Source organism: Poecilia reticulata, chromosome 7 (genome assembly GCF_904066995.2).
Source record: "Poecilia reticulata chromosome 7, P_reticulata-male-v2, whole genome shotgun sequence".
NCBI classification, from domain to species: Eukaryota; Metazoa; Chordata; class Actinopteri; order Cyprinodontiformes; family Poeciliidae; genus Poecilia; species Poecilia reticulata.
The window spans coordinates 34,348,196-34,359,904 of record NC_088836.1 but is presented as its reverse complement, the minus strand read 5'-3'; the positions used below and the strand labels follow the sequence as shown (position 1 = coordinate 34,359,904).

The 11,709-nt window shown below is 42.8% G+C and overlaps 1 protein-coding gene across 1 annotated transcript in view; it reads right to left on the bottom strand.

The window, feature by feature from the left end:
• Positions 1-3,077: 3,077 nt before the first annotated feature.
• LOC103461913 (nucleolar protein 4) overlaps positions 3,078-11,709 on the bottom strand; it is an 82,199-nt gene continuing 73,567 nt past the window's right edge. Inside the window, exons 6-9 of the mRNA XM_081609434.1 lie at positions 9,055-9,470; positions 4,831-5,022; positions 3,833-4,021; positions 3,078-3,263 (exon numbers count right to left, since the gene is read on the bottom strand). Coding sequence (XP_081465560.1) covers positions 3,093-3,263; positions 3,833-4,021; positions 4,831-5,022; positions 9,055-9,470 — 968 coding nt within the window. The 3' untranslated portion in view covers positions 3,078-3,092. The remainder of the gene's footprint in view (positions 3,264-3,832; positions 4,022-4,830; positions 5,023-9,054; positions 9,471-11,709) is intronic.

Genomic DNA, 11,709 nt, shown 5'->3' with positions numbered 1-11,709 from the left:
TCTAATCCAGATTTGTTCTGATGGGTTAATGACGCTCTAATCCAGATTTTTGATGTGTTAATGACGCTCTAATCCAGATTTGTTCTGTGGTTAATGACGCTCTAATCCAGATTTGTTCTGATGGGGGGGTGGTTAATGATGCTTCTTAATTCCAGATTTTTTTTTCTCGTTCTGACCTTTGGTTGATTAATGACGCTCTAATCCAGATTTGTTCTGGTGGTTAATGACGCTCCTAATCCAGATTTAGTCTGGATGGTTTAATGACGCTCTCTAATCCAGATTTTGGTTATCTGGATTGAGTTAATGACGCTCTAATCCAGATTTTGTTCTGAGTGGTTAATGACGCTCTAATCCAGATTTGTTTTCTGGATGGGTTTAATGACGGGGCTCTAATCCAGATTTGTTCTGATGGTTAATGACGCTCTAATCCAGATTGTTCTGCGGTTATGACGCTCTAATCCAGATTTGTTCTTGGCTGGTTAATGACGCTCTAATCCAGATTTGTTCTGATGGTTAATGACGCTCTAATTTCCGAGATTTGTTCTGGTGGTTAATGACGCTCTAATCCAGATTTGTTTCTGATGGGTTAATGACGCTCTAATCCAGATTTGTTCTCGTTGATGGTTAATTGGCTTAATCCATTTATTTAATGCGCTCTAATCCAGATTGTTCTGGTGGTTAATGACGCTCTAATCCAGATTTGTTCTGGTGGTTAATGACGCTCTAATCCAGATTGTTCTGATGGTTAATGACGCTCTAATCGATTTTTGATGGTTAATGAGCTCTAATCCAGATTGTTCTGGTGGTTAATGACGCTCTAATCCAGATTGTTCTGATGGTTAATGACGCTCTAATCAGATTTGTTCTGATGGTTAATGACGCTCTAATCCAGATTGTTCTGGGTTAATGACGCTCTAATCCAGATTTTCTGTGGTTAATGACGCTCTAATCCAGATTGTTCTGGTGTTAATGACGCTCTAATCCAGATTTGTTCTGATGGTTAATGACGCTCTAATCCAGATTTGTTCTGTGGTTAATGACGCTCTAATCCAGATTTGTTCTGATGGTTAATGACGCTCTAATCCAGATTTGTTCTGGTGGTTAATGACGCTCTAATCCAGATTTGTTCTGATGGTTAATGACGCTCTAATCCAGATTTGTTCTGATGGTTAATGACGCTCTAATCCAGATTTGTTCTGACGGTTAATGACGCTCTAATCCAGATTTGTTCTGATGGTTAATGACGCTCTAATCCAGATTGTTCTGATGGTTAATGACGCTCTAATCCAGATTGTTCTGGTGGTTAATGATGCTCTAATCCAGATTTGTTCTGATGGTTAATGACGCTCTAATCCAGATTTGTTCTGACGGTTAATGACGCTCTAATCCAGATTGTTCTGAAGGTTAATGCCGCTCTAATCCAGATTTAGTCTGATGGTTAATGACGCTCTAATCCAGATTTGTTCTGATGGTTAATGACGCTCTAATCCAGATTTAGTCTGATGGTTAATGACGCTCTAATCCAGATTTAGTCTGATGGTTAATGAGCTCTATCCAGATTTGTTCTGGTGGTTAATGACGCTCTAATCCAGATTTGTTCTGATGGTTAATGACGCTCTAATCCAGATTGTTCTGATGGTTAATGACGCTCTAATCCAGATTTGTTCTGATGGTTAATGACGCTCTAATCCAGATTTGTTCTGACGGGTTAATGACGCTCTAATCCAGATTTGTTCTGTGGTTAATGACGCTCTAATCCAGATTTGTTCTGGGTAATGAGCTCTATCGATTTTTGTGTTAATGATGTTCTAATCCAGATTGTTCTGGTGGTTAATGACGCTCTAATCCAGATTTGTTCTGGTGGTTAATGACGCTCTAATCCAGATTTGTTCTGATGGTTAATGACGCTCTAATCCAGATTTGTTCTGGTGGTTAATGACGCTCTAATCCAGATTTGTTCTAATGGTTAATGACGCTCTAATCCAGATTGTTCTGGTGGTTAATGACGCTCTAATCCAGATTGTCTGATGGTTAATGACGCTCTAATCCAGATTTGTTCTGGTGGTTATGACGCTCTATCAGATTTGTTTGGTGGTTTGGCCTATTGTTTGTGTTGACGTCTTAGAGTTTGGGTTAATGACGCTCTAATCCAGATTTGTTCTGATGGTTAATGACTGCTCTAATCCAGATTTGTTCTGGTGGTTAATTCACGCTCTAATCCAGATTTTTCTGGTGGTTAATGACGCTCTAATCCAGATTTGTTCTGATGGTTAATGACGCTCTATCAGATTTGTTCTGTGGTTAATGACGCTCTGATCCAGTTGTCTGTGGTTAATGACGCTCTAATCCAGATTTGTTACGTAATAGTGTTCTGTGGTTAATGAGCTCTAATCCAGATTTGTTCTGACGGTTAATGACGCTCTAATCCAGATTTGTTCTGACGGTTAATGACGCTCTAATCCAGATTGTTCTGACGGTTAATGACGCTCTAATCCAGATTGTTCTGATGGTTAATGACGCTCTAATCCAGATTTATTCTGATGGTTAATGACGCTCTAATCCAGATTTGTTCTGGTGGTTAATGACGCTCTAATCCAGATTGTTCTGGTGGTTAATGACGCTCTAATCCAGATTTGTTCTGGTGGTTAATGACGCTCTAATCCAGATTTGTTCTGGTGGTTAATGACGCTCTAATCCAGATTTAGTCTGGTGGTTAATGACGCTCTAATCCAGATTTGTTCTGATGGTTAATGACGCTCTAATCCAGATTTGTTCTGGCGGTTAATGACGCTTATCCAGTTTGTTCGGTTAATGACGCTCTAATCCAGATCATGTTCTGATGGTTAATGACGCTCTAATCCAGATTTGTTCTGGTGGTTAATGACGCTCTAATCCAGATTTAGTCTGGTGGTTAATGACGCTCTAATCCAGATTTATTCTGATGGTTAATGACGCTCTAATCCAGATCATGTCTGATGGTTAATGACGCTCTAATCCAGATTTGTTCTGGTGGTTAATGACGCTCTAATCCAGATTTAGTCTGGTGGTTAATGACGCTCTAATCCAGATTTATTCTGATGGTTAATGCCGCTCTAATCCAGATTTGTTCTGACGGTTAATGCCGCTGATGAATCCGGAGCGTTGCTTACGTGAAAAGCTTCGAGGCGCATCCTCTTGGCGGCGTTGCGGGATTCGCTCTCGCAGGCGGCGGCCAGGATGTTTTCCGCCATGGCCGAGGTCAGGTGAGGTGGAGTCGGGCGGGTCTGGAAGCAACACGGCGTTAAGAGAGACTTTTATGCACTAGTTATGTCAGTTCTGTCCTATTAAAGCAGAAAAATGTGAAACAAGTTTTATTTACTGGAAGCAGTGCTACATTCGACCACAGGGGGGCAGTAGAGACATTACAATTAAAGCCTCATCAGTTCAGGTTTATGGCGTTTTTACCCTTTAAATGACCGAAATGACCCTTAAAAATATGCATTTATTAAAAATAAATCAAAGTAATGTAAAAAACTGACAAATAAATTTATGTATTTAAGTGTATCAAATAAATGCAGATCAATTAGTTAAATAAAACCTAGCATGTAAAGCTTACTAGTTCTTGTTTTGTGAAATTTTAAAAACCATAATCTCGTCATTGTTGTTTTTTGAGGTTTTATTTTTAGAATAAGCAAAGGAAAATATGTATTTTAATGAAATGTTACATATTTACAATAAATAAGAAAATTATACCATGTGTACTTAATGGTATTGCAGCTAAAAGATAAAAGAAAAAACCCTGAGTAGTAAAACCAACATTCCTTGAACTTTTCTAATTTTCTCGTTAGCGCACCTCCATGCCGTTCTTCTTCATGCGTCGGCAGGATTTGAGGTAGGTGCGAATGCGCTTGCGGGCGCGTTCCTGGAATTCTGGGAATTGTCTGCTGCAGGACTCGATGATGGCTTGGATCTTCTCCTTGGGCTGCTTGGAGATCGGAACCATTCGGTCCAGGTTCTCATCCACAAACAGGCGAACAAACATCTGAAACAGAACATGGCTGCTGATAAAACAGAGTCGCCTCTATCCCTGCTCAGGAAACTGGCAGTACTCACATATTTTTAAACAAAAATGCAAAAACTAATGTTATTGTGATTTATTTTTACATTTTCCAAACTCAAACTCAGGTAAGCATGCGTACCGCATGGTTAGCGCCCTGACCAGTTGGTCTATCAGTGTTTATTACACATGCGCCTGTATTACACATGCCGTTTAGCACCGCTAATTATAATGCTAGCTGCGCTAACCCTAAAGCACTAAACATAAATATTAGTTCCACTAACGCTAAACCAACATGCTATTTACTGGAAGCTAGTGCTAAAGCTCACCATGCAGCGTTTACAATTTATCTTGGAAAATTAATTCAGAGGAAGTAAAGTGTGCTGTTACCAAATTAGTAAAACCCCTAAAGTGCTCAGAAAAAAATTAGGTCAGCTTTTAGCGCAGTAGCGGATTAGCGGAAGTGTAGCAACAACGGTACTGGCAAAAACCAGAAGCAACTCAACGTGCTGCTGATAAAACCAGTGATCACAAACATCAGTTCCACCAAAGCTACACCAACACACCAACATGCTACTTAGCTGAAGCTAACGCTAACGTGCTAAATTCTAACATTTTGATACCCACTATGTAGCAAGCTAGAATTTGTGTTGGAAAAGTTAATCTAGGGGAAACTAATTGTGCTAAATTAGTTTTGTGCTGATAAACTGTGGAATTTTATAGAATTTCTGACGTTTTTTTACCCTAAAAATTAGAAACTTTAGTTCAAACTGCTGGATTTCCTCCCGACTTACATTGAAGGCCTTTAGTCTCTCAGGGTCGACGCCCTCCGTGTCGTTGATCTTGTCGTTGTCGTCATGGTCGTCGTGGTCGTCGTCGTCATCGTCGGGGGCGACCTGGTTGCCGTGGCGCCCCATGGTGAGGTCTTCGGCGCTCAGCTCCGTCTTAATGCTGTCGTAGCTTCCGCCCGAGCTGTACTGAGGGGACTGAACACAAACATTCGCTCTGAATCGTTTGGTCATTTACTGTGAAACGTCTCAGGAGGTTCAGGAAACATGAATCCTGGTCCTGATCTAAAGTTTTCTGCTCTCATATTTATCAACATATAAAGTCATGTTCAATTAGAATATTTGTTCTGATGAGGATTATTTTTTTAGTGCATATCAATCTGTAACAGGTATTAAGAATATTTTTCATGAAGCCCATTTTTACGTATTAAAATTTAATATTGGTCTGATGTAATATTGTAATCTTAAATGTTAAGTTAGCTGTAGGAGGAAAATCATCATAATCAGTGGTGGACCCCACTAGCTAAATACCGTAGTTAGCTATGCTAACCTAAAAGCACTAATCATAAACATGAGTTCCACACACAAGCTAAAGTGCTACAACAACATGGTGTTTAAAGTTAGTTCTGTGCGGTACAAATTAAATTGATTATTATTATTATTGCTAACACTGTATTTAACAGAAGCTAATGCTAAACCGCTACAGCAACACTGTATTTAACATAAGCTAATGCTAAACCGCTACAGCAACACTGTATTTAACATAAGCTAATGCTAAACCGCTACAGCAACACTGTATTTAACATGAGCTAATGCTAAACCGCTACAGCAACACTGTATTTAACATGAGCTAATGCTAAACCGCTACAGCAACACTGTATTTAACATAAGCTAATGCTAAACCGCTACAGCAACACTGTATTTAACATAAGCTAATGCTAAAGCGCTACAGCAACACTGTATTTAACAGAAGCTAATGCTAAAGCGCTACAGCAACACTGTATTTAACAGTAGCTAATGCTAAAGCGCTACAGCAACACTGTATTTAACAGTAGCTAATGCTAAAGCGCTACAGCAACACTGTATTTAACAGAAGCTAATGCTAAAGCGCTACAGCAACACTGTATTTAACAGAAGCTAATGCTAAACCGCTACAGCAACACTGTATTTAACATAAGCTAATGCTAAACCGCTACAGCAACACTGTATTTAACATAAGCTAATGCTAAACCGCTACAGCAACACTGTATTTAACATAAGCTAATGCTAAACCGCTACAGCAACACTGTATTTAACATAAGCTAATGCTAAAGCGCTACAGCAACACTGTATTTAACATAAGCTAATGCTAAAGCGCTACAGCAACACTGTATTTAACAGAAGCTAATGCTAAAGCGCTACAGCAACACTGTATTTAACAGTAGCTAATGCTAAAGCGCTACAGCAACACTGTATTTAACAGTAGCTAATGCTAAAGCGCTACAGCAACACTGTATTTAACATAAGCTAATGCTAAAGCGCTACAGCAACACTGTATTTAACAGTAGCTAATGCTAAAGCGCTACAGCAACACTGTATTTAACATAAGCTAATGCTAATGCACTGTTTTCAAAGCAAGCAAAAGCACTTGATGGAAAACTAGCTCCACTATTGCCACATTAGTGGAAGTGTGACCAGCACTGATCATAACTCAGAGAAATAAAGTCGTTAAAACATCAGTCTGTGTTTGAAAACTGTGGTTCCAAACATTTATGTGATTAAATTATAATTTTTACCAGTCGGTTTGGATTTTCCTTTAAAAAGAGAAATTATTCTACCTGACAGTTTTCCCACTCAAACAGCAGAAAGCGAAGCTACAAATTAGCTTCACAGCTTGCAAACATTCACCGAGGTGTCGAGGCCGGTTGTCATGGAAACGGATGCTTTGCTCTTTTCCTGCTCCTGAAGTTGCAAAACAGCTTCCAGTCAAAAACCCGTCCTGTTGTCTTCAGACCCGTCCAGCTTTTAATCCACCTGCCTGCTTCCATGTTCTGTTTGTGTTATTTTGTTTTGATGGGATTTTTTCCTATTTTTAATGTTAATTCAAGAAGCAAATAGAATAAAATCCTAACTGTCGCGTTTCTATGCTCAGAAATGCAAAAAAATTAAATAAAATGAACAAAAATTAAACATTTTAGTTCAGTTTAACAATTCTACAGAGTAAAAATCTAAATTATTCAAATTTATGTTCATTTTAAATGTTCTTTATTATTGTGAAGAAAGCAAAAAATAATCAAATATTAAAAATATATAAAAAAATATTGAACTAAATATGTTCTCACATACAGTAACGACTATAAAAACAGTAACAATAATATAAAATAACAGCGATAAGAACGAGTCAAAGGTCTGCAGACCAATAAACAGGCAACCACACAGTTAGAATCAGTTTTTCTAGTTAGGTTTCTAACACAAATTGACACAAATGTCTCAAAAAACAGCATTAACTTCAAACATTTTGTCTATTTTCAAGAAAAACATAAAAAATAGTTTTCCAGGCACATAGCTGCCATTTTATAGCAAACCAAGTGGCTGTGTTCCCTTCAGTTCTTAAAAAACACCAAATATATAAAATAGGACTTAAAAGGACTTTGTAGTTGAAAACCTTGAAATTGGGGTCCTGTCTCTTTAAGAAGCTCCTGCTCTTTCTGAAGTCATCCCAACATGGCTCCTCTGTTAACCCTTTAATGTTTTCACCAGCTTCTTGCTGAGCAGTAGCTCCGATAACGAGCTCAGCAGCTCCACCGGGTGTTTGCTAATTGCTGCTGGCTAGTCTGAAGGAGCTGAAAGGGGGAGGAGCTGCGCCTTGAAGGCGGGGCTAGGTCCACCCAGGCCTTTATCGCAGGTGAACGGTTGCCATGGAGACTACAGGATTTCTCAAACAGGCATAAAAGAGCCAAAGCAAAACTCCAGGTTTGTTCTATGACACGATGTAAAGCTGAAAAAAAGTCGATTTTATCAAATATTTTCCCCTTAAATTCTAGTCTGGGGCCGTAAGAAATAAGTTCAGGTGCAACAAACGGCCCACGGGCCACACTTTGAACCCCCCTGATGTATACTGAATGTAATGACTTAATCTGTCAGCGAATTTAAAGCCAGGAGAAAAACAGAGCGACGCGAGAAGGGAACTTCACGCAGCGAAACGTGTTGTTGCTCCGTAATGGCGGCCGGCTCGTTTGTTTCTGAATGTGAGAAACGTGAAGCCGCCGCCGCATCGCCGCCGCCGCCGCCACATCGCCGGCGGTCCGGCAGAAACCCGGCGCCTCCAAGGCCGCAGCTCATTGTTCGGCTCTCAGCTGCAGCACAAAGACGAGAAGCTCCTGCTTTTTATTTCTCTGGGATAATTTGGGGTTCAGAACGAGGCGACGTGGGCGTCCTTATTAATTAACCAGCTAAAAGCTCCCGCAGATTACGGCCGTTTCTGAATAACAGCAGAAAATTACTTCCTGTCCAAGAGATTCCCTTCTGTTCGCCGCAGAGGGCAGAAAAAAAGAAGTTAAATTACATAAAAAACAGAAAAAAACCTGACTTTTGTATTGAAATGTCTGTTTTTTCTTAGAAAAATCTGCTGAAATCTTTTTCAGTGAGAATAAATATTGTGAAAACTAATATTAGAGATTTTCCAGCCATTTAATCTCCAAAAAACAGCAAGATGGAAATAACAAAATGTTAGATCAGTTTTTGTATTTATGAAAAATCTGCAGAATGTGTCGATTTTTATAAATTCATCTGAATAATCGATAATTGATCTTAGATTAGAAATCTTTGAAAAGGGAAAAAGATTAGGGTGATGGTTTGGAGGCTTTCCAACCCCAAATATTTACATTTCGTCGAAAAGAAAAGATCAAAACACCAGAGGGGAAAAAGCTGCTCGGGAATTACTAGTTATCATTATTATTATCACTAGTTAGTCAACTAACTAATTACCATTAGTTAGTCTGCAGACGAGCCGGTGAGAGGATTAGGGCCACAGATTTTTATGGTTTTTATTCTGACTGTAATCTCCTGAGTCACAACTTTGATAATCTCAGAAATCTGAGACAGAAAGCAACAAGTCACTGAGGTACGGGGCTAAAATGGGGCCATAAAGTTTGTTCTAAAGAAAGAAAACTGAAACTGAAAAAGGTTTGAACAAAGACGTCTTCGTTGAGCGCCAACTCCCCCCCCAGCAGGTCAGGTTTGTGGTCTCACCTTGTTGCCGTAGTCCCGGCCGTCCCGGTCCAGTCGCAGCTCGGCGGCGGCGTGCGTCGGTGTGTGTGCGCTGTGAGGCAGCGCCGAATGCGGCGGCTTGGCGGCCAGCGGGTACTTCCTGCGCAGCTCCTCGGGCGCGTTGGGGTGCAGCGCGCCGAGCAGCGCGGCGGCGGCGGCCGACACGGTGATGGGAAGGTGTGAGGTGGGCAGCGGCAGGCGCTCGCTCAGGTTCCCCGCCTGCTGGTCCTCCGACGACGAGGAGGAAGAGGTCGGCCTGCTGAAGTCCAGCGGCGCCGAGCCGCCGCCGCCGTTGACGACCTCCGTTTCCCTGACGATGGCGCCGTCCGTCACAGCAGAGGAGGGTGGAGTCAGGGCAGGTAGGCCGTTACCGCTGCCGCTTTCTGACGACGAATCATCTGAAGGGGAAGCAGAGACAGAAATTCAACTTAGAGGAGCAACAGAAAAGACGGAAAACTCTCCGGCAGACTCGGCTCGACTGGCGACCAAAATCACAACATCTGCTGCTGCGGTTCCCACTACACCAGGTGAAGAACTTCCCAAAATCTAAATGTCCATCAGAAAAAGGGCAGCTAACATTTCTGCAGAGCCCACACATGCTGGACATCAGTTCCAGCAATGTGTGGATGAGAAGCAACTTTCTCCAGATGAACAGAAACAAAACTGAAGTCTTTAGACCTAAAGAGGAACGATCCGGAGTCAGCGCACTGCTTCAGTTAAATCGGGCCCGAAACCTGGATCTGGACCTTCAGATTCACATAAAGACGGTTACAAAGTCGGCCTTCTATCACCTGAAGAACATTTACAAGATTAGAGCAACTGTGTCTGATCCAGAACGCTGCTGCTGGAGTTCTGACTAAAACCAGGAAGACAGAGACACCACCCGGTTCCCCACCACCCGGTTCTACACCACCCGGTTCTACACCACCCGGTTCCACACCACGGTTCCACACTACCCGGTTCCACACCACCCGGTTCCACACCACGGTTCCACACCACCCGGTTCCACACCACCCGGTTCTACACCACCCGGTTCTACACCACCCGGTTCTACATCACCTGGTTCTACACCACCCGGTTCTACACCACCCGGTTCTACACCACCCGGTTCCACACCACGGTTCCACACCACCCGATTCTACACCACCCGGTTCTACACCACCCGGTTCTACATCACCTGGTTCCACACCACCCGGTTCTACACCACGGTTCCACACAACCCGGTTCTACACAACCCGGTTCCACACCACGGTTCCACACAACCCGGTTCCACACAAACTGGTTCTACAAGACCCGGTTCTACAGTCCTTCACTGAGGGAACAGACTTCCTACCAAGATGGCTGTCAGCTACAAAGTTCAGGTAAGTGTGACGTCACATGAGACTTACTTATGTTGGAGATTAATTAGATTAAAAGTCTTATTGTTCCTCCACTGCTTCTGTGTTTCAGCTTTGTGAAATAAATTGGTTTTGTTTATTAGTGAAGGGAAGTAAGAAGGTACAGAGGCAGAAGAAAAGAGGTCAGCAGAAGGGTGGAAGGAGGAGGAGGAGGATGATGAAGGGGATGAAGGGGGGAAGGGAGCAGAGAACCTAAAACTCTCTGGGATGGATTCAGCATCGTCACCCCGCTCATCATGCTGGTGCGGACCGGCGTTTAAGAAACGGGGCCGGTCTAATTCCTGCTAAGTTGATTCAAACGTCCCCTCAGGACTTGGACCGCAGCAGGAGGGATTCTGTCTATGCGGTGCGTTTCTGGACGGGGTGTGGCGCTTCCTGCCGGTTCGCGCTCTGCTTCCCTCCGACGCCAAAGCAATCCCACGTCTCTCTGAGGATCAGAAAGCAGAAAGTTCCGCCGAGCCACAGGAAAATATGTGAAGCAAATGGATAAACAATGCAGGTCGGCGTGTCATTAGTGGGCTTTTCTTGGTGGTACCTTGGCCGTTATTAGTGGGCTGTTCTTGGTGGTACCTTGGCCGTTAGTGGGCTTTTCTTGGTGGTACCTTGGCCGTTAGTGGGCTTTTCTTGGTTGTACCTTGGCCGTCATTAGTGGGCTGTTCTTGGTGGTACCTTGGCCGTTAGTGGGCTTTTCTTGGTGGTACCTTGGCCGTTAGTGGGCTTTTCTTGGTGGTACCTTGGCCGTTAGTGGGCTTTTCTTGGTGGTACCTTGGCCGTCATTAGTGGGCTTTTCTTGGTTGTACCTTGGCCGTTATTAGTGGGCTGTTCTTGGTGGTACCTTGGCCGTTATTAGTGGGCTTTTCTTGGTGGTACCGTGGCCGTTATTAGTGGGCTGTTCTTGGTGGTACCTTGGCCGTTAGTGGGCTTTTCTTGGTTGTACCTTGGCCGTTAGTGGGCTTTTCTTGGTGGTACCGTGGCCGTTATTAGTGGGCTGTTCTTGGTGGTACCGTGGCCGTTATTAGTGGGCTGTTCTTGGTGGTACCTTGGCCGTTAGTGGGCTTTTCTTGGTTGTACCTTGGCCGTTAGTGGGCTTTTCTTGGTTGTACCTTGGCCGTTATTAGTGGGCTGTTCTTGGTGGTACCTTGGCCGTTATTAGTGGGCTTTTCTTGGTGGTACCTTGGCCGTTATTAGTGGGCTTTTCTTGGTGGTACCTTGGCCGTTAGTGGGCTTTTCTTGGTTGTAC